This window comes from Panthera tigris, chromosome B2 (genome assembly GCF_018350195.1).
Source record: "Panthera tigris isolate Pti1 chromosome B2, P.tigris_Pti1_mat1.1, whole genome shotgun sequence".
Lineage (NCBI taxonomy): Eukaryota > Metazoa > Chordata > Mammalia > Carnivora > Felidae > Panthera > Panthera tigris.
The window spans coordinates 11,822,017-11,843,789 of record NC_056664.1 but is presented as its reverse complement, the minus strand read 5'-3'; the positions used below and the strand labels follow the sequence as shown (position 1 = coordinate 11,843,789).

The 21,773-nt window shown below is 41.1% G+C and overlaps 1 protein-coding gene across 2 annotated transcripts in view; it reads left to right on the top strand.

The window, feature by feature from the left end:
- CAP2 (cyclase associated actin cytoskeleton regulatory protein 2) overlaps window positions 1–21,773 on the top strand; it is a 156,594-nt gene that overhangs the window by 24,098 nt on the left and 110,723 nt on the right. For both annotated transcript variants that reach the window (XM_042985661.1, XM_007089763.3), the window contains exons 2-3: window positions 771–892; window positions 5,073–5,173. In XM_042985661.1, coding sequence (XP_042841595.1) covers window positions 772–892; window positions 5,073–5,173 — 222 coding nt within the window. In that variant the 5' untranslated portion in view covers window position 771. The remainder of the gene's footprint in view (window positions 1–770; window positions 893–5,072; window positions 5,174–21,773) is intronic.

Sequence of the window (21,773 nt, the reverse complement as noted above, 5' to 3'; positions counted from 1 at the left end):
AAACCACTCCACCTAAAACTAAACTTTGTCCAAAAATAATCAGCAGCAAAACGAAATATACACTGTTAATATTTTAAATTAAAAATTTCCACCATTCGGAATAATTGTAACCTAAAGTAATCCAGCGGCAGACACACTGAAGGTGGTAGTAAGTAGAAGACAGTTAGCCCTTCGAGATGAAAACCCAGTCACCTGCTAAGTGATATGGTTTCATAAACTCAATTCATAAACAGCTCAGCTGTTTGGCTTAAAGTAATTGAGTAGGTAAACAAGAATTACCAGTGGGTTTAGTGTCCCCTGGAGAGTTATACTTTCACAGAAAGAAACCAGCGGAAATAGTTAAAATATGCTCCTACCACTTAGTAGGATAAGAGTTGGCAATATTAATTGTGAGATATATGTTCACGGGCTTTTAGTTTATGCTAGACATAGATTGTATCATAGCACAAGGAAGCATCCAAGGAGATACTTGTTAATGGTGTAGGGAGTGATTTTTTTGTGTGTTGCATATGGAGCTTATAAAGTCATTGAATCGAATAGAAGCCAAGATCAATATAATTTGGGTTTTTGGGGTTTTTTTTTTTTGTTCCAAGGTTTACGTTTTTTGGAGTTTCACATATTTTCCTGATGTATAGAAATATTCTCTAGGTAATGAAAGCCATTCCGAGTAATTTCTATTTTCCCTGTTGCTGCCGTTAAATTTAATGGTGTCAGCTTGCTAATCCTCCCTGACATTCACACGGACTCCATTTGTGCCTGTGTTTTTCTAGAATGGCAGAGATGCAAGGACTGATGGAGAGGCTGGAACGGGTGGTCGGCCGACTGGAGTCGCTGTCTGCAGAGTCACACCGGCCTCCTGGGGACTGTGAGGGACTTAATGGTGTCAGTAGAGGTAGGGACACCGACTGTTGTCATTACTTAATGTTCTCCCCATCACTTAGTTCTCAGGAAATATTTTTATCACCCTTTCTTCAGCTTTCGTACTCCTTCCTTCCTTCCTTCCTTCCTTCCTTCCTTCCTTCCTTCCCTCCCTCCTTCCTTCCTTCCTTTATTTGTTTTGTTTACTTTTTTTGAGATGCAGCGGGAAGGGGGAGATAGAATCCCAAGCAGCTTCCTCACTTTCAGCGCACAACCTGAGGCGGGGCTCAAACCCACGAACTGTGAGATCATGATCTGAGCCCAAATCAAGCATTAGACTCCTAACCAACCAACTCCTAACCAACAGGCGCCCCCATACTCCTTCCTTTGTACGTGATCATGATATTCACCAGATGCAAGCCATCCCTGAAGAAGGGAAAGGAAATAAAGTTTCAACCCACAATCTGCAAAAATTACCAGTATCTGTGCCTATTAAGAGTATAATCTATGTGCCAAGTGTCGTTATTCGTTTGCTCTAGTGTTTATACTGTTGTTCCACGTTCTGCAGTGGCTATACATATATTATCTGAGTAATTTTATCAAAGAGAAATTAATGTTCTCGATTACAGTGTCAATTGGAAGGAATTATCATTCTGTAGATTTGAATTTTAAAGAGAACAAGTCATTAAATTTAAGAACTGCAGTTTTGAAGGAAGTGAGTCTGACGGGAAGCCAAACGTTGGTTCCAAGTAACATGATCACGTCTCATTGTGTCACCTGTGCCTGTTCCTAACCAAATATGCCTTTAAAGTCATATGCTAATGCCACTTAAAAAAAAAGATTTTAAATATATGATCAAACATAAAAAGTTAACAACATAACATAAAAGTTAGCTAGAAGAATACCATATAAGGCAAACTCTCTAAGTATCGACAGTAATTTTTCCAGTTCCTTCTTGTCTGAGGTCGTAGATTTAGGAAATAAAAATACAGGACACCCAGTTAAATTTGAATTTCAGATGAACTACTTTTTTGGGGGGGTATAAGTATGTTCCACATACTGCCTGGGATATACTGCATGGTACACACTTAACTCTAAAAATTTATTCATTATTTATTTGAAATTCCAATGTAACTCGGGGATCTGTATGTCATCTGGCAACTCTATTCTTGTCTCAAGTACATTTCCTCCTTATCTGACCCATTTTGAATCCTATCAGGCTTTGGGGACCGAGAAAAGCCTAGGGGAATGGGGGCTTCAGAAAAAAAAAAAAAGCTTTCACTAGGCAAGATCCACATTGGTGCTTCTAGAATTTCAGGAGTATTTGGGGGCTGTGCCTTGTATCGGATGCCTTAGGACAAAAATTACTGCATGAACACAAATGCACAGACTGGTTTTTCCCCCTGAACATAATGAAAATTAAAATGTTTTGAATGAATTGAAAGGGGATGTTCTTTAAAGGGAGGCTGCCAGGGGCCTGTAAATTTCTTCCACATCAACTGAAACACATCTATGATTTCATTCTGAGCCTCTCTTTGTTAACTGTATAATTGGTGTAGGAGATTCAGTAAACCTCATTTGTAAGGAAATATTTTCATGTTCGCTTCAATAACTTGGGTTTCCTTATGTCTTTGACATCAGGAGATCAAAAGACATTTCTGTACGATTGCTGCCCACAAATAGAAAGCCTGTAGATACATAAAATATAAGTAAAATCCAACTCTCAGAACACTGTGTAGCATTGTTGAATAAAGGGGGGAAAAACTCAATAATTTGAACCTCACTTGACTTAAAGAGGTACTAGACTGCACTTTGTATTTTCTTTGTTACAACAGTAATTTTCAGGGAAACTTAATAGACTAAACAAAATTGGAAGGTGTATAATTAAATTACTTAAGTATTTAAACAGATATTTTCTAATACAGAAAATTGTTCCAAACCAGTTATTAGAATGAGGTCTTTTAAAACAACTTACCCAGCGGTTTATTATCCTACTAGGAATGCAGTAGGGTCATTGGTAAGCAGGATAATTAGTAAAATATCTGAATGATAACCATCCTTAAAACATTTTACAACCCTAAACAGCATCGCTTTCATTTCTTCTTAATTTAGTAAGCTTTGATGGTTTTCTAAATTCTATTTTTAACAAATCCTTAAGGACACCCTCTCACCTGAAATATAAAACATCGTTATTATGGTGATGTTATAACTGAAGTTAAAAATTTTTTTTTGATTTAGAAAGAAACTTTTAGGAGCGCCTGGACGGCTCAGTTGGTTAAGGATCCAACTTCAGCTCAGGTCATGATCTCACAGTTTGTGAGTTCAAGCCCCACATCAGGCTCTGTGCTGACAGCTTGGAGCCTGGAGCCTGCTTTGGACTCTCTGCCCCTCCTCTGCTCTCTCTCTCTCTCTCTCTCTCTCTCTCTAAAATAAATAAACACTAAAAAATCTAAAAAGAAATAAAAAGAAATTTTTAGATGGAACCCTGTCCACTACATCTGTAATATGCAGAAGTCAGCGAACTGCCTTCTTATGATACGGGTGCTATGTTGTGTTTTATGGTGGTTTTTTTCCCCCTGACGATCAGGTAAGTTTCGTTCAACAGTTGAAGAAGTATTTTTGCACACACACCAAGTAATGAGTACTTTGTTATATACGAGGAAATCTAAGATGGATTATATGCAGAATCCTCCAGAATCTTTGGTCTCCATGCTTTGCTATTCAGGGCCGCAACTGCTTTGATTAAGGGATGCTCACAAGAGGCAGGCTGGGAAGAAAGACAGGTGATTAAGGGCTGCCCAGAGGAGGTGTGAACAGAGCTAAGTGATGAAACGGAAATAGGAAAATAATTCCCTTTTATAACCGTTCCTTCTGCTGTGTAGAGTCCTTTGTCTCATGTCTCAAACTCTCTAACTTTAAATACATCGCAGACACCTCTCAGGTGTCTCCCACAGCAACAAACGGGTTTATCTGCTTCCAAATGGACCCCTAAGGAGTCTGTGGGCTTGCCCCCCTTTTATATTCCAGAAGTTGGTATGCACTGTGTTTTGAACTTTAGGGTTCAGCTTCAATAGCCTGCTTAGAAGTTAGACGGTAGGTGCACGGCACTGTAAGCAGCTGTTTTCATCACCTTCTGGGCCTGTGGAAATGGGCATCTGGGAAAGGAAGGAAGCTTTCTCCTACAGCTTTATGAGCATGGCTACTAATGTACAGTTTGAGAAAGGGAATCCTAGGTTTTGGTTTGGATTTTAATTGCCTGTAGGGTTGAGTTTTTCAATATTAGGGACATGAAATCTGGGACTAAGACACAATTTTTCTGTTAAAAAGCAGGGAAAGAGATACAGAGCACTCCAGGTTGGGCCGTTGTCGCTTGGGTTTTTATGGCAATTTGTCAGATCAAAACTTAACGTGAGTTAGCTCAGCAGACCTTTTCATGCCTCCCAACTCTGCCTCCCTCCCCCAGGAAGTGAGGACAGGATGGAGCAGAATGTGTGACATTGGCATTGTTTTCCTACTTACCAGAGTTTGTTATTGCCTTTTAATTGTCCTGGGTCATCTTGGTAACTGTGTGCAAGGTCTCACAGCACCTGGGCAGGTCAGTGTAGTAGAAAGTACACTTGGCTTATGTCAGTTCTTGGATCTGCCTCTTATTTGACTATAGTTTTGGTCAAGTCACGTGCTCCGATTACATCTCCATTTCCTCAACCAGGAAAACTATGATGGTGCTACTTAACCTCGTGAGTTTGGGGAAGAAACAAATTCGAATGTAGGTGAAAGTGCTTACTCAAATAGGAGAGCATTGTGTTTTCTTGAGCCATTGAAAAACGTTTCAGGAATACTGACCGATTGAATGACTGCCTGGGCGAAAAGAATGAGAATGGGATGGGTGATATTAAGCTTCCATAGGGCCTCTGGCAAAGCAGTATCAGCTTTTCATTAGACTCCTGGGGACTGGGGCACCTGGGTGGCTCAGTCATTTGAGCTTCCTACTTCAGCACAGATCATGACCTCAACAGTTCATGGGTTCAAGTCCCGCGTCGGGTTCTGTGCTGACAGCTCAGAGCCTGCAGCCTGCTTCAGATTCTGTCTCCCTCTCTGTCTGCCTCTCCCCTGCTTGCACTCCATCTCTCTCTCTCTCTCTCTCAAAAATAAATAAAAACATTAAAAAAAAAAAAAAACCTCTCAGAGACTGACAAAATGTGATTCTTCCAAAGGTGTGGCACCCTCCGTGGAAGCCTTTGATAAGCTGATGAACAGCATGGTGGCGGAGTTTTTACAGAAGAGTAGGATCCTTGCTGGCGATGTGGAGACTCACGTGAGTACTTTTCTCTCTTTGTCTCTGTGGAGGAGATGACTACTATTTAAAAAACAAACAAACAAACAAACAAACACCCCAGAAATGACAAGGGTGGGTGAGGATATGGGGAGACTGGGGTCCTTGTTCACTGCTGCTGGCAATGCAGAATGATGTAGCCAGTGTCGAATCCCGAAAGCAGGATCCCGGAATGCTATTTGTGTACCCACGTTCCCAGCAGCATGATGCACCAATAGCCAAAAGGTGGAAGCCACCGTGTGTGTGTGGACAGATGAAAGGGCAAACACAATGTGGTCTATGCGTCCAAGGGAATATTATTCAGCCTTAAAAAGGATGGAAATTCTGACATGCGCTCCAACATGGTCGCACCTTGAGGATATTTCGTTAAAGGAAATAAGTCAGTTACAAAATGACAAGGACTGTATGATTCCACTTACATGAGGTGTCTCTGAATCCGTTGAGCTGAGGGAGGTACCTAGAGTAGCCAACCAGACTCACAGATACAGAAAGTAGAATGCCGGCTGCTCGGGGCTGGCGGGAGAGAGAAGCGGGAACTTGTTTAATGGGTATAGCGTCTTAGTCTTGCAATGAAAGCTGAACTCCAGAGAAAGTTCTGGAGATCTGTTGCAGGATGATGTGAACATACTTAACAGTACTGAGATGTACACTTAAAGATAGTGAAGAGGGTACCATGTGTATTTTACCACAGTGGAAAAGTGCAGCCTGAGGAAGAAGCAAAATCATAGAATTTTTTTTTCTTTTTCTTTTTTTTTAAATTTTTTTTAACGTTTATTTATTTTTGAGACAGAGAGAGACAGAGCATGAACGGGGGAGGGGCAGAGAGAGAGGGAGACACAGAATCGGAAGCAGGCTCCAGGCTCTGAGCCATCAGCCCAGGGCCCGATGCGGGGCTCGAACTCACTGACCGCTAGATCGTGACCTGAGCTGAAGTCGGACGCTTAACCGACTGAGCCACCCAGGCGCCCCGCAAAATCATAGAATTTGATAATCCTTGGATTGATAAAGACCTTTAATGATATCTGGGCCAGACTTCCAGTTTTAGACACTTTGGATACATTTAAAAATGTTTAGGGTCACCTGGGTGGTTCAGTTCGTTGAGCGTCTGACTCTTGGTTTCGGCTCAGGTCATGATCCCAGGGTCGTGGGATCGAGACCCGTGTTGGGCTCTGCGCGGAGTATGGAGTCTGCTTGAGAGTCTCTCTTTTCGTCTGCCCTTCCGGCTCTCTCTCTCTCTCTCAAAAATAGAAAAATTTAAAAAAATGTTTAGCATCCTCCTTGACACTAGTCATTATTTGCATGCATTTAGTGAAAATCTAATGTCATAGCCAAACCAATTAAAAAACCTAGGAGAAATTTATCTCCAGGTTCTTCTTTTTTCATTTGCCTTTGTTTCTCACAGAGGATTAAATTCCAAATCCATCTGCTCATGGATTTCTCAGCGATGGCAAAACCATTTTCAGTGTAGATTCACAGAAAATCTCATTCTTGAATAAAGCTGAGGTTTGCGGTTAAAAAAAAAAAAAAGAAGCAAACATAAAAAGGGATTCTCTCTTACTTGTCCCCCAATTAGACATTATATGCAGCACCCAACCCCAGTCTTCCAGGTGATCTGGTGGCTCAGGTGATACCAGAGACTCCAGGATTGTAATTAAATAGGTGCCTGTCTCCTCCCGTTTGCAATGCGTTTGTTCGTCACGTCTAAGAAAAAGGAAGATTCGTCTCATGACCTCCATTTTTATTAAAATCCCCATTGAAACGCCTCTTGGCAGAAGAGGGGAAACTCTGCTGTCCATGGGTTCTAGAAAAGTCCGTGTAATGAGACGTGTTCACTTCCAGTGGATCCCGGAGCTCAGTGATTACTCGGGTCTGTTCTTGAGCTTAATGTGCTTGTTCTCGAGAAACCTTGTATGCAGTAAGACAGTGGTTGGACTGCTTCTGTTTGAGGCACGACAGCACCTGAAAACTAACACGCAAAATGGAATAGTCCTGCCACTACACTAAGAGATTCTGAAGAAACTGACAAACATTTACTGTCTTAAACTCTATTACAAGAATTACTGGATCATTATGGTTCCTATCAGTTAACATTGACATTGTACTTGTGAGGTGCAGAGTACATTGTAACTGTCATTAGCAATATCTCACAAAATTAGATATAGAAGTGTTGTACTGGAGCACTGAATTTGCCCTTAAAGAAAACACGCCGTGTTTGCATAGCAAGTAAGTCTCTTCAAATTCCATAGTAAACAGTTCCTTTCAATTCTTTTCAGAACAAAGCAAGTTCTAAATAAAGTGTAGCCCGATTTATATCACGTTTTTTCTCCTCTCCACTCGTCAGCCTGAAAACAATATGACTCAACTGGAGGACAGTTCTCAATAATGGGTGCAGAATGCTTAAAGAAAGGCATGTTTTTCACTAACAAGTTTTTTGAAAAATGAAAGAAGGAGAGAAAGAAGGAAGAAAAGAGAGGGGATGGGGAGAAGAGAAAAAGAGGCAGAGAAAACCTTGTCCTCTCAAAGTTTAGACTCTGCTTCTACAACACAAAGGAAGTACAGACAGCTATTGTCCATCTGCCCATGACTTTAATACACTGAGAAGGCGGTTTATTTTCTCTCTTATAGAACCATGTGTCATTGACATTAAGCTTGCAGCTGCTGCCTCTCACATAAGCCAGAAGTGGGGGTTGAACATTGTTCCAAGAACACACCTGTTGCCTAGAAGAAGAAAAAAAAAAACCCTCACATACCTGATTGTACAGTATGGAAATCTGAGAATGACACAAATGTGCATCATGTTAAATCCTATCCGTGTATTTAAAAGCTGTTTCACAGATACTAATAATGAATAAGGGCAGCCAAGCTATGATTTAACGTCTGCTTCGATGTGTTGGCTGCTGGCTGGGCTTTAATTTACTGATCACTCAATAGTCCATTGACAGACCAGACCACAAAAAAGAGGAACTAATAGCTACAATTAGGAAGCCCTGTTGAACCAAAGAACATAACAGGTTTAGAAAAGATTAGATCTTGTAAAGCCTTCTTGTGTGCAACATAAACCCAAGGGCTTATTTAAACTAGTCTTCAACCCGGGAACACTGGCGAAGCTTGCACCCCTTTTAAGAAAGAATCAACAGTGCCTAATTTTATAATAGCTATTTAGATTAAATATAGTCTTCGATGTCAAAGGAAAGGATCCCCCAGAAACTGGGTGTATGTAATACCGAGCTCTTGGCCAGGCATCATTTATCCTTAACTGGACTTACGTGATTGTTTTTCACAAAGCTGGCCTGCTGTCATTCACGGTCAATGGACCCAATCTCAGGCTCTTTCTAAATGATTTGACAATCGCAAAACGACTATGAATCACATAGCTCCTCTCAACGCAAACCCTTTTTGGAGATTTATAGAATTTACATTTTAAAAATGTCTCTGGAAGTCTGGAACCATTTATTTTCTGTTCTTGATTAAAATGGATAAGAAAGAAACACTCTTTTATTCATTGTTTCGTAAAAATGAGAGAACCATACTTTGAATCCAAGGGGAATACAATTCAGTTAAGAAGTGCAGCACACTTAAGCATAGTGTGATTAAGTCACAGTGCGCCGTGTTATGACCTTGACTTCCCTGCCTTTGTAAAGGACGAACATTTTTAGACAGTTATGATAGGGGCACTCCTGATGGATCACAATCACTCTAGATGTTTCTAGTCTTTGTTATTTATTTAAATCTTCTCCAAAATGTTTTGTTTGTCTTCATGCCATGTTCAAAGAGCGGCTGACTAGGACTAGCAGGTTGTATTTGCATTTTAGAGCTGGCTTGACTTTTTACAGTGTAACCTTGAGCTGGTCCCTTACCCTCCCCAGTGATGAGGCTGGACGACCTCCCTCCCAAGGGCCTTCCCTTTCTCACAGCCCGATGGAGCGACTCCCCCCTGTGTCAGCATTAAAGCATGAGGGAGGGGCTGATGGGTTTCCACACAGGGCTTGCGATAGGGCATTGTCACCCTTATAAACGTATCTTGAGTCATGCCAGGGAAAGTACCTCAATCATCTGGACATCCCATATAAGCAGAAGGAAACACAACAGAAAAAGGACACAGCCAACACTACAGACAAAATATCATCCTGCTTTACTGTGATAGAGAAGAAAATCAGACTCCTTCATTTCAAGAGACCTTGAGGCCCTGTGAGTCTGTCCTTTTTGGTCTTAAAGGTTGTCCCTTATTCCTTTACATGGACCTTTTCTCTGGAATAATTAATAACTCTGTCTCTGGAATGAATCACACAAATGCGTGTGCATATTAAGTCTACTCATTGCATCCATATCTTCCTTTGACTTTAGAAAATATTCATGGGTAAATCACACTCATTTAAAAAGTGACCATTTGCATTTTTGATGCTTTATAATGGGGGTCTATATAGGAACTCTCCTGCCCTTGCCATAAAAAAATCCTCCAAAGCACAAGTTTGGGGTTGAGTCAACCAAGCAGCCCATTCTACATAGATCCCCCTCATCCTCTCCTGGTTGTCTTCCGCCAAGTTATTTCTCTCATTGACTTCTAGTTTCCTGCTCATTGCTTTATTTTAAACATTTATTTTTACTGTAACAAGATATAGAGTACTTTAGCAACGTCAAGCCCAAAGGATCTGTAGATCTTTGAGATTCTCCACGTGGCAGAGATCCAGAAAATGACTTGTATAAAGAATTCTATCCTGGGGCGCCTTGGGTGGCTCAGTCGGTTAAGCGTCCGACTCTGGATTTCCACTCAGGTCATGGTCTCACGGTTCGTGAGTTCAAGCCCAGGCTCTGCTCTGGCAGTATGGAGGCTGCTTGGGATTCTCTCTCTGCCCCTCCCCAGCTTGCTCTCTCTCTCTCAAAGTGAATAAATAAATTAAAAAAAAAAAAAAAAAAAAGGATTCTGCCCCTACATTTCATACAGACTTCGAGTTGGGATTTTTCTTTCTTACTGTCTTAGCCAGTTATGATGGTTGGAATTTTTAGAGAAGGAGATACCTTCATATCATCCGTTCTAATATATATCCCCTTTTCCTTTTCTTTCTCCCTCTGTCTCTTTTTTCCTTCCTTCCTTCTTTCCTTCCTTCCTTCCCCCTCTCTCCCTCCACTCCTTCCTTCCCTCATCTCTCCCTCCCTCCTTTCCTTTCCTTCCCTCTTCCCTCCCTCCCTCCCTCCTTCCCTCCCTCCTTTCCTTCCTTACTCCCTCTCTCCCTACATCCCTTCCTTCCTTCCTTCTTTCTCTTTTGAGAGAGGAAAACACACACTAGAGAGGTTAGGTGACATCGGTGTTGGGTTGCATGATGGACCGTGGCTTGGTTCAGAGCCAGAGTCTGGTCTCTACAGTTCCCAGTCGCCATTGGGTGGGGAGATGCCTGCCTTTGACCCTGTGGGCAGCTGTGTCCCCCGTCACCTTTGTGGGGAACTGGATCCCTAGTGAGAAGCAAGTGGCACTTACCTGCCTCCTTCCTCCCACCCTCTGCAGTCCGTAGTGGTTCCCGACCCCCCCTACCCAGTTTCCACAGTATGAGGAAAGTTCATTAGGACCGCTGACTCAGACGAGGAGTAAGGAGAGTGTGGAACATCACCTCTGCTCGTGTGTGAAGTATGTCCTCAGAGCAGTGCTGAGTGAGGCGACAGGGAAGTTGGTGGCCTTCGGGACAGATGCACCGTCTCCCTCATGGGTCTTGGTTTCTGCCCCATCACACCCGCCTTGTCCCAGCCTGGTTATCACTCACTGGGCTGTTGGTGCCAAAGTTGCAGAGTTCCAGAAGGTCACAGATATCAGTTTCTGTCATCGTTTCTTCCCAAGAATGTGGAGAATTTTTATTCTCGGCATTGGACACGTACTTTGCTACCCAGCATCTGCTCTGACGCACGGCTCACTCCTGCTACGTCACTAGCCTTAGTGGGACATCCCTGAGACTGCTTTTTAACTTAAGGGCGTTTGTGTTTAGGACATATAATCCCCAACTCTTCCCTTGAACGTTCTACTCTGATACCACATTTAGAGCTTTGGAGACCAGGTGGGCTTAGAATCCAAACATGTCTTGAAGGGCCACCAGGCGTCACTAACCACCAGGATCTCCCCGTCTACCAAACATAAAATGGCACCAAAACATGTTGCTGAAGTAATGAATCAGGTGCCGTGATCTTGCAGGTTAAGGCTTTTTCTGCCTCTTTTTCCCCCCCTTCCTGGATAGTAAATTTGCTTTTACCAAACTCATGCCTGAGTGCTTTTTTTTTTTTCCTTGAAGGAAAACTGTGGAGTGCTAGTGTTGGTTATCTGTGTCTGTTCTGTGTTCACTAGCACGAGCAGCAAGGAAAAGCACGGATGCATTCCGACCGTGCCCAGGCCTGCTGTGCTTGGGGTAAGCAGTGTCCCCCACCAGCTGGCACCTGTTGGCCTGTACCTAGGAACAGAGTAGATTACTGAGTCTCACATGAATGGCCTTGCTCTGTGCAAACTCACAGCAAGAATCTACAGTCCAGGCCACGTCAGGAGTTCCCAAGGGTAACCAGCAACTTCTCTCCGTACATCTTTCTCCTGGGCCGTAACTCTTTCCGAGGGTTGCTTACCATCCATGTCAGAATTCAGTCATGCTACCCAAGACCGGAAAGTACACGTCCTTGTCCTCACCCTTTTCTTTCCCCCATCCTTCCTTCTTTTCTAAAACGACACCGATAATTGGAACATTTGTTGTTGTTTTCTATCTAGACTTCAGGATAACTTAATTGTCTGCCTGGAGGCTGCGTCAGCCTCTGAAAATTAATACTTTGTCTAAAAGAAATGACCTGATTTCATTTAGCTTATCTTGTTATTTCTATCCATGCACCATCCCCACAAAACACACGCACGCGCCCACTCGCGTGCATATCCACTATTCACCTAAGAATTCTTTGTCATGCCGTATTAGCTACGTGTAAGACAGAGGTCTCCGTCAGATATATGGGATGTCAGGTCCAAGAGTCACTCTGTAAGAAATATGTTTGCAGATTTGTCTGTATGCCTAAGGCAAGTATAAAATACGCTTTCTTGCTTTTAGTGTTAGTATTTAGATTGTTACTCATTCAATGTATCTATTAGCATACTTAGTATTTAGGTTGTGGTTTACCAATGTAAGTTTTAAAATATGAGAGTTTGTACATTTTATAACACATTACAAGCCAACTCTTTTTAAAATATCAAATATAAGGGGCACCTGGATGGCTCAGTCGGTTGAGCATTCGACTTCGGCTCAGGTCATGATCTTGTGGTCTGTGAGATCGGCCCGTGTCGGGCTCTGTGCTGACCGCTCAGAGCCTGGAGCCTGCTTCCGATTCTGTGTCTTCCTCTCTCTCTGCCCCTCCCCCACTCATGCTCTGTCTCTCTCTGTCTCAGAAATAAACATTAAAAAAAATTAAAAAAAAAAAAAAGAAATTCTAAAGGGTTCTGAGCTTTGGGGACTACACATCTTAAACAAAAATGAAACAAAAAACAAAAATTCCAGGGTGGCTCAGTGGGTAAGCGTCAGACTGGCTCAGGTCATGATCTCACAGTTGACAGGCTCGAGCCCCTTGCTGGGCTCTGTGCTGACAGCCCAGAGCCTGGAGCCTGCTTCGGAGTCTGTGTCTCCCTCTCTCTCTGCCCCTCCCCTGCTCACGCTCGGTCTCTCTCTCTCTCTGTAAAAAATAAATAAACATTAAAAAATAATAATAAAAAAATATCAAGTATAAGATGTGTTAGGGATGTAAAAGAAAACAAGGTATTTAATGAATGAATTAATAATTTATCATTCATTAAAGAAGATGTGTATATGATAAATAATCCATTACACACACGCACACACACACTCAGCCGTAAAAATGAATTGCCATTTGCAACAATATGGATGAACCTCAAGGGTACAATGGTAAGTGAAACAAGTTAGACAGAAAGACAAATAGCATATGATTTCACTTACACGTGAAATCTGAAAACCAAACAAACCCGACAGAATAGGAGCAGAGTTATAAATGCAGGGAACAAAAGTGGTGGTTGCCAGAGGGGAGGGGAGGGGGGGGATGGGCCAAATGGGAAGAGGAGTAAGAGGCACAAGCTTCCAGTTATAAAGTAAAGAACCTGGGATTGTAATGTACGGCATAGGGAATATAGTCAGTAACATTGTCACAGCTTTATATGGTGACACAAGGTAACCAATGTTTTTCAGTGACCATTCCATCCTGTATATCGATATTAAATCACTATGCTGTACACCTGAAACTAATACAGTAGTATATCTCCATTATTCTTTTTAAAAAAAAAATAATGATATCACTCATGTGTGTTTGCAATAGAAATCCTCTCCTTTTCAGAAAACACTTTTTAAAAAAAATTTATTTATTTATTTATTTAGAGAGTGAGTGGGTGAGGGGCAGACAGAGGGAGACACAGAATCCAAAGCAGGCTCCAGGCTCTGAGCTGTCAGCACAGAGTCTGACATGGGGCTCGAACTCACAGACCGTGAGATCATGACCTGAGCCAAAGTCGGACACTTAACCGACTGAGCCACCCAGGCACCCCTAAAAGATTTCATTTTTCAGTAATCTCTACACCAATGTGGGGCTCGAACTCACAACCCTGAGATCAAGAGTCGGATGCTCCATTGACTGACCCAGCCAAGCACCCTGGGAAAACACTTTTCTGAGGCACTTGGAACATTGATACTTCACTTTCAATTAATCAGTGTTGTTAAAACTGACTAATATATGGATAAGGTAGTATGGTTTTTTGATAATTTGGGGCTCGCCTGTTGAGTGCTGGGGTCTATCATAAGGTTCCAGAAGTATGCTGTTTCCTCTGACCCTGGGAGCATCTAGCACTGTGCCCATAGTGAGTGGTTAATCAGTGCTTCGTGAACGAATGAATGAAAATGAATGTTTGAGTGAATGAATCAAATCATTAACGAATTAGTGAATCAATGGATAGATGAATGTGCCATAGCCAAAGTTTAAATTAAACAGTATCCTAGACTACCAGTTAAAAAAAATACCAAAGCCAAGTATTAAGTCATGAATTAGCAAGTAAAATATGGAGAAACATAGACTCTGTAGATTTTTGTTTCTCTCTCTCATTCTCTCTCTCTCTCTCTCTCTCTCTCTCACACACACACACACACACACACACACACACACACTCTAAATTTCTCATAGATCTGACAGTTTATCTAGTACCTCCCTCATTCCCTTCATTCTCATTTAAAAAAGCTAAATGAGAATTTTTTAAAATTTATCTAAGGATAGTTGACACACAACATTACATTAGTTTCAGGTATACAATGTAGTGATTCATCATCTCTGCTCATTATGCTGTGCTCATCACAAGTGTAACTACCATCTGTCCCGATACAGTATAATATCATTGACTATATTCCCTGTGTTGTGCTTTTTATTCCTGTGACTTACTCATTCCATGACTGGAATCCTGGATCTCCCACTCCCTTCCCCCATCCTCCCTGATCCGCTCCCCCCTCCCCCCCTGGCTACCATCAGGGTGCTCTCTGTATTTATAGTTCTGGTTCTGCTTTGTTTGTTTCTTTGTTTCTTTGCTTTGTTTTTTTTTAGATTCTACATGTGTGAAATCATATGGTATTTGTCTTTCTCAGCATGATTTATGTCACTTGACATAATATCTTCTAGGTCCATCCGTGTCACAAATGGCAAGATCTCATCCTTTTTTATGGCTGTGTAATATCTGTGTGTGTGTGTCCTCTTTATCCATTCACCTATTGATGGACGCAGGTTGCTTCCATATCTTGGTTGTTGTAAATGCTGCAGTGAACATAGGGGTGCATGTATTTTTTGAGTTAGTGTTTTCGTTTTCTTTGGGTAAATACCCAGTAGTGGAATTATTGGATCACATAGTATTTTTATTTTTAATTTTTTGAGGAACCTCTATACTGTTCTCCACAGTGACTGCACCAATTTACGTTCCCACCAACAGTACACAGGGTCCCTTTTCCCCACATCCTCGCCAACACTTGTTATTTCTTGTCTTTTTGATTTTAGCCCTTCTGACAGATGTAAGATCTAAATGAGAGTTTATAAGGATGTGAAAATCCACGAACATATTGACTGATAGTCACTGCCACTAGAAATCCCATGATCTCTATCTGAGACAAGGTATTTTTGTGAGCTTTACTGTAAGTATTTTAAACTGAAGCCCACATTTAAAAAAGGAATTGAATTTTGTTTTCTGTTTGCATTACGGTTTGACGTGTTACTTTCTCCTTTGACCGTTAATGTTCAAAATGATAGAGATCAGGTGAGAGATAATGTTGGAGTCTGAAGGGGCCAGTTGGGAAATTCAATTCTTGTTTGGAACTTCACTGTGTATTTCCAATAATCAACTTTCTTGGGTTCCAAGAATCTTTAGCTCTATTGTTGTAATTTTAAACATCTGGATGAAAACTAAAAAATTGAGTAGATTGGCTCAATATGTCGAAATACTAACCATCCCAATGTTTTAATGGGGACTCTCACCCCAAAGTTCATTTATATTTTTTAAAAAAATTTTTAATGTTTATTTATTTATTTTTGAGGGAGAAAATGAGCCCAATGGGGGAGGGGCAGAAAGAGAAAGAGAAAGAGGGAGACACAGAATCTGAAACAGGCTCCAGACTCCGAGCTGTTAGCACAGAGCCCGTCTCTGGGCTTGAACCCACAAACCACGAGATTGTGACCTGAGCTCAAGTCGGATGCTTAACCGACTGAGCCATCCAGGCGCCCCCAAAGTTCACTTATAAATTAGTTCTTAGAAATTTGGAAGACATTTTCCCATAGACCTCATGTAAGCAAGGAGGGGTTCAGTTCCAATGAAAAGGTATGGAAGAACCTCGCTGCGTGTATGGTACACAGCCTGCTGAGATCTACAGTCTCTTTGCTAACAGTTTGCCACACGATAAGCACAAATTGTACGACTTTGAAAACTTTGCTAGCAACCCAACAGAGTAATTTTATGTCTGCTAAATCTGGTAATTTAAAAAAAACTAGGACTTGTGCTTTGTAGGTCTGGCTTTTTAATTTCATTTTCCTAGCAAAGCTCTTTTATTTATTTTACGAAAGTATCAGTCTGTGACAGATGAGAAATTAAAAAGAAAAACCTTTAACCAAATGTTTTGTGAGCAGCACTTATGTAATGCAACATGCGAGAAAAAATTCTTCCACTCTGCTTTTAGTTAAGTGAAGCAGGAAAACAGTAACGTTAACTGCAAAGTAGTTATTTATGGTGAATGCTGATTGATGCCTGGACTGTGAGTTTCATTAGAGAAAGACAAGGAGATAGGGATTTCTATGCAAGTTTGTGTACTTTCAACTGGTATTTGGCCTGATTCCTTTCTACTCTTGCCACCAAAGATGGGATTTTTCTTTTTCTTTATATGAGTGTAGAGTTACAGCCCTTTGATACTTAGCAACTATTATAAGGGTAGCTTTGAGATTCACAAGTGGCACAAAAAAGGCAGGAAGAGAAATTTTTTTCTGAGGATAACTGAGCAAAAATTGAGGGAAGAGAGAGTGAAGAGGTGATATATACACTTAAGAAAGATTCGCTTTGTCAAAAGTAAAGTCTGGAAGGATGTTCATTGAATTGCTGGCAATGGTCATTTTGGGGGTGGGGCTGTGGGCTTAATGGAAACATTTACTTCCTAAACAGTCATGTCTTTTGAACCTTTTGTATCATGTATGTGCTATGGTTATCATCAAAAGAGGAGGAAAAGGAATGTCTGATTCTGGAAGAAAAACTCTTGGAATCAAGGTATTGCCTAAAAAGGAGTTCGCTGAGCAGGAAAAAACAAGTGAAGAGAAAATACAGGCACTAGGTGGCGCCACTTGGCTGCTGGGCACCCTTGTGGTCAAGAGTCCAGGGTGCCTGGGAATCCCCTGGGAGTGGGGGAACCAGTGTCAGTCAAAGACTTTTTCATGGGTCAAGTGTTCATAGTAAGAGCTCAGTCTAGATGGATTGATATTGACCAGATATGGTTGATGAATGAACACAATCTGGTTCTTAGCTAACTTTTGTGGTTATTGGAGATCGATCTTATTTCCCTGCCTCATTTTCATTTTCCATATCCGTGAGAGAGGCAATTGGAAAGAAGGGGAAAGAGAACGAGCATTTGTTGAGAGACTGCAATGTGCCAGGCACTCTACACAGCTACTGACAAACCTTCCTTGGTCGGTAGGAGAACCTTTAAGACAGAAGACATTCAAGACGAAGAAGCCAAGCTCAGAAAGACTTGCTTGTAGCCGTACATCTAGTAAGGGGTAGAGTTGGATTCTATCTCAAGCCTGTCTGAAGGTCTAAAGCTCATCGTCTCTCCACCACACTGCTTTCCAGTAACTTAGGTCTTTCATTATGAAGCAGTAGTTCCTGAGCTTCTGTTGTACCAAAGAGCCTTCTATGGAGGCACCCACTGGGCTCGTCTTCAAAACATGCCACCTAGTTGGAGACACAAGGCGTGTACACATGCGTAGAAGTTACATAAGAATAGGGCTTAAATAACACAAGTGAGAAGACAGTGCTTAGTGTCACAGTGGCATTCTAGAATAAGGAGAACCTTGTTGTCTCTAGTTTTTGAGACTGGTCTCAGCCACCAAGTACCCTTTCCTTGTGTAGACCCAAGGCTCATTAACCACGAAGCAGTTCTGGCTTACTAAGTCAAAGGATTTGATTTAAACATGTTGATAAAATGCGTTAGATTCCTTAAGTGTTAAAGAAAAAAAAATTAGAAAATTTGGAGAGGGGCCGATCTGCCAAGTATTTTTTAACCACACAGGGATTGAATTTGAAAATGAAGTTAATTTAGGAGAATGGTTTTGTTCAGAATACAGACTTGTAACAATATTCGTACCTGTCAGGAAAGCAAATGGATTTAAACATACAGTGGTGTTTTTTCCCCCTATTCCCATGCCTTGAGACATACTCAGTGTTTTTCTTTCAGATCTTTGGCCTTTTTAAATATAAACTGTAACAGTGAGTTATTTAGAAGAATTTTGTTGTTGTTGTTGGGCTTTTTAAAACCACGGCGATTGTTTTTATATTAGATTTTGCTTTTTTCCCCATTTTTAAAAAATTTATTTTTTAATTCACATCCAAGTTAGTTAGCATACAATGATTTCAGGAGTAGATTTCTTAAGCCACTTACCCACTTAGCCCATCCCCCTACCCACAGCAACCCTCTGTTTGTTCTCTATATTTAAGAGTCTCTTATGTTTCACCCCCCTCCCTATTTTTATATTATTTTTGCTTCCCTTCCCTTATGTTCATCTGTTTTGTATCTTAAATTCCTCATATGAGTGAAGTCATATGATATTTGTCTTTCTCTGATGGACTAATTTCACTTAGCATAATACCCTCTAGTTCCATCCACGTAGTTGCAAATGGCAAGATTTCATTCTTTTTGATTCCTAAGTAATACTCCATTGTAAATATATACTGCTTCTTTATCCATTCACCTGTTGGTGGACATTTGGGCTCTTTCCATACTTTGGCTATTGTCGATAGCGCTGCTATCAAAGTCTTCTGCACATTTTATTTTTGTAAACTGCTTGTTTAATTTAGACCATATCTTCTGATTCTCTTACCATGTCAGTAGGTTGGAGTCTACATTATCATTTTTAGTGACTGCATAATACTTCATTGTGTGGTTACACCATAATTGATTTAAACACTCAAAATTGTATCTCGGTGAAATATAATGTATATATAAGAATGCAGGGCCCAGACTAGGGTGATACAAGTAAGGTCCTCGGGTGTGACCCTGAGAGGGAGCAAGCCTGGGCTTCTCCCCAGTGTCGACCTGGTCCTGTCCCTGCAAGGCTATTTACAGTCATTTTAAAAAGTAGTAACATTTGGGGCACCTGGGTGACTTAGTCAGTTAAGCATCTGACTCTTGATTTCAACTCAGGTCATGATGTCACCATTCATGAGTTCAAGCCCCACATTGGGCTCTGCACTGACAGCGCAGAGCCTGCTTGGGATTCTCTGTCTCCCTCCCTCTTCCCCTCCCTCCTCTCAAAAATAAAGAAACATTAAGAAAAATCAGTGTTTACAATATACTATCTTAAAAAAAAAAAAGTAACATTTGACTTGTTTTCAATTTTTTCCCCAATTAGAAACAAAACTTCAGTGGATATCCTTGCACAAACATCATTTTATTATTGTACAATTATTTTCTCAAAGAAAATGCCTACAATTGGAAGTGCTAGGTCAATAGTAAACACTGCCTAATACTTACTGCCCCCCCTCCCGCCCTTTCCCTCCCCACCCCCAGCCCCCGACACACACACAGTACTGATTCATATGCTCATAATGTCTTCAAGTCCTTTAGGCAATTTGGTGATAATTATGAACTAGGAAAATAAGAATTTTAGGGAAACAACGCATGATTTGAATGCTCATTAATATTTGTAATGTTGACTCTAAAAATGCCTTGCCCTCTGCTGGATGCGCAGGAAATAAAAACAAAGCTATTCTTCCCCATATAAACAATCTTTTTTTGAGAAAGAAAACCATCTATCAGTGCTGTCTTTTACTAACTTGACATACCAAGAAATAGGTTTAAATTTCCTCTTTGGTTTGGGTTGGGGTTGGTTGAGTGTTGAGTCACTTTGACTGAGACCACTAATACAACTGAGCCGTATAATAGAAGATTCCAGGCATGGATATAGAAGGGACACGTTGGAGCTCTTCTCTAGTGTCAGAAACATGCACCGTGGTTGATGTAAATACTTATGTGAGTTGGAAGTTGCCAAGGCAACAATCCTATTAATGAAGAATAAACCTCTTTTATTTTCAGAGCCTGAATGATTACTTTTTTTATAAACTGCGCCTGGAAGTCTAACATTGACGTTCTACCTGCTCATCTTTGCTTTCCAGACTGCAAAACTATTGAGCTGTATTCAATAAGCATGCCTCCTTTCTCTGCCAATAAAAGTGGAGTTATCGGGGGAAAAAAATTAGTCAACTGTAAGGGCAGTAAAAATACTAATTTATAACAATTACCTAATATAAAATTATTGCCCTTTTGATATATACTTTGACGAAGGCAGAGCCTGAAATTGACTGAACTCATTTGGTATTTGAGTGGGCCAGAGTCTTTAAATTAACTTGTCTTTATGATTTCACGGAGCATTGCCAACATATTTTTAAATAAGTGGAGTGTGACATTACTGCTTCCTGCCCCTAGTCAGACTGTAAATTTAGACTCCATTTTATGGCGTGCACACTGGATATTTGAAAAAGGGCAGCTGTGGCTGAGTCATAAGCTTTAGGGAACTCTGTTGTCTCAAAGGACCAGGGAGCCACGTTAAGGGAAATGATGGTTAGAAATGAGTGGTTTCGAAGTAATGCTTCTTGGGTTCTACAGAGAAGGAAATCTTTTCTTCACAAAGGAATACATTCCCTTTTAATGAGAGTGCTTCTTGTGTGTTGTCAAGCTAACCAGATGTTGTCAGGCTTACCCTTTCAATCGTGGGTTGGTGATACCAGCAATCCGTTCCTTTCAGGATTGAATGTTTCTTGTCTGTTCTGTATAATTAGCACCTTATCACTTATTACTCATATTTGTTAACCATTCTCTGTATTCATGACTTGTTTCCCCCATTGAAACCTGGTGGCACGTAGGCACTTAGTAGGTACTCAGAAAATACAGTTCAGGGGCGCGGTGCCTGGGTGGCTCAGTCAGTTAAGGGGCCGGCTCTTGATTTCAGCCCAGGTCATGATCTCACAGTTCATGAGTTCAAACCCCACATGGGGCTCTGTGCTCACACCAAGGAGCGTGCTTTGAGTCCTCTTTCTTCCTCTCTCTGCCCCTCCCCAACTTGTGCTCTCTCTCTCTCTTCCTCAAAAATAAATAAACATTAAAAACATTTTCTAAGAAAATTTCGATTGTGAAATTCAATAATAAGTTTCTGTCTTACTCAGTTATTTATATCTTTTGCATATTTTTCCCAATAATACAATTTAAAAGTTTGATGAAGAAAAATTTCAGAACAAATACATGAGGAAGAGAACAAAAGCTACTCATATAGTTTCAGTACTCAGTGATAACTGCCTTTGATATCATGGCATATTTATTTCATAAGGGCATCGTTCCAAGTCCTGTTTTCTCCTCGGTGAGTTAGAATCGACCCTGTAATTTGTGCCAGCCATTTGTACAAGGGCAAGTGACACACGCCAGGCCCTGACATGGCACAGGTAGTCCAAGTGAGGCATTAGGATGTTGACTGAAATAACGGGGCCATTCGTAGTCTAAGCAAAGCTTGGCCCTTGTCCCGTGTCACTGTGGCAATTCGAAGTTCAACAACAAATTGTCCATCTGATTTCTCCTTTCTTCATTTTTAGTTTTCAACTACATTACTGAACACACAGATCTGCCCTTAGAACACGTTTTAACACACACAGATGTACGTGTCTCCTTATTAATGGCAACTCAGCTGGCTTGCCTGATGCCTTTTCCTAATGGCACATTGGGAAGGGACAGAGCCGTTGCCCAGCTTATGCAGAATAGCCAAAGGTCTGTGGGAACTAAAGTGCTAGCGAGGAAACATC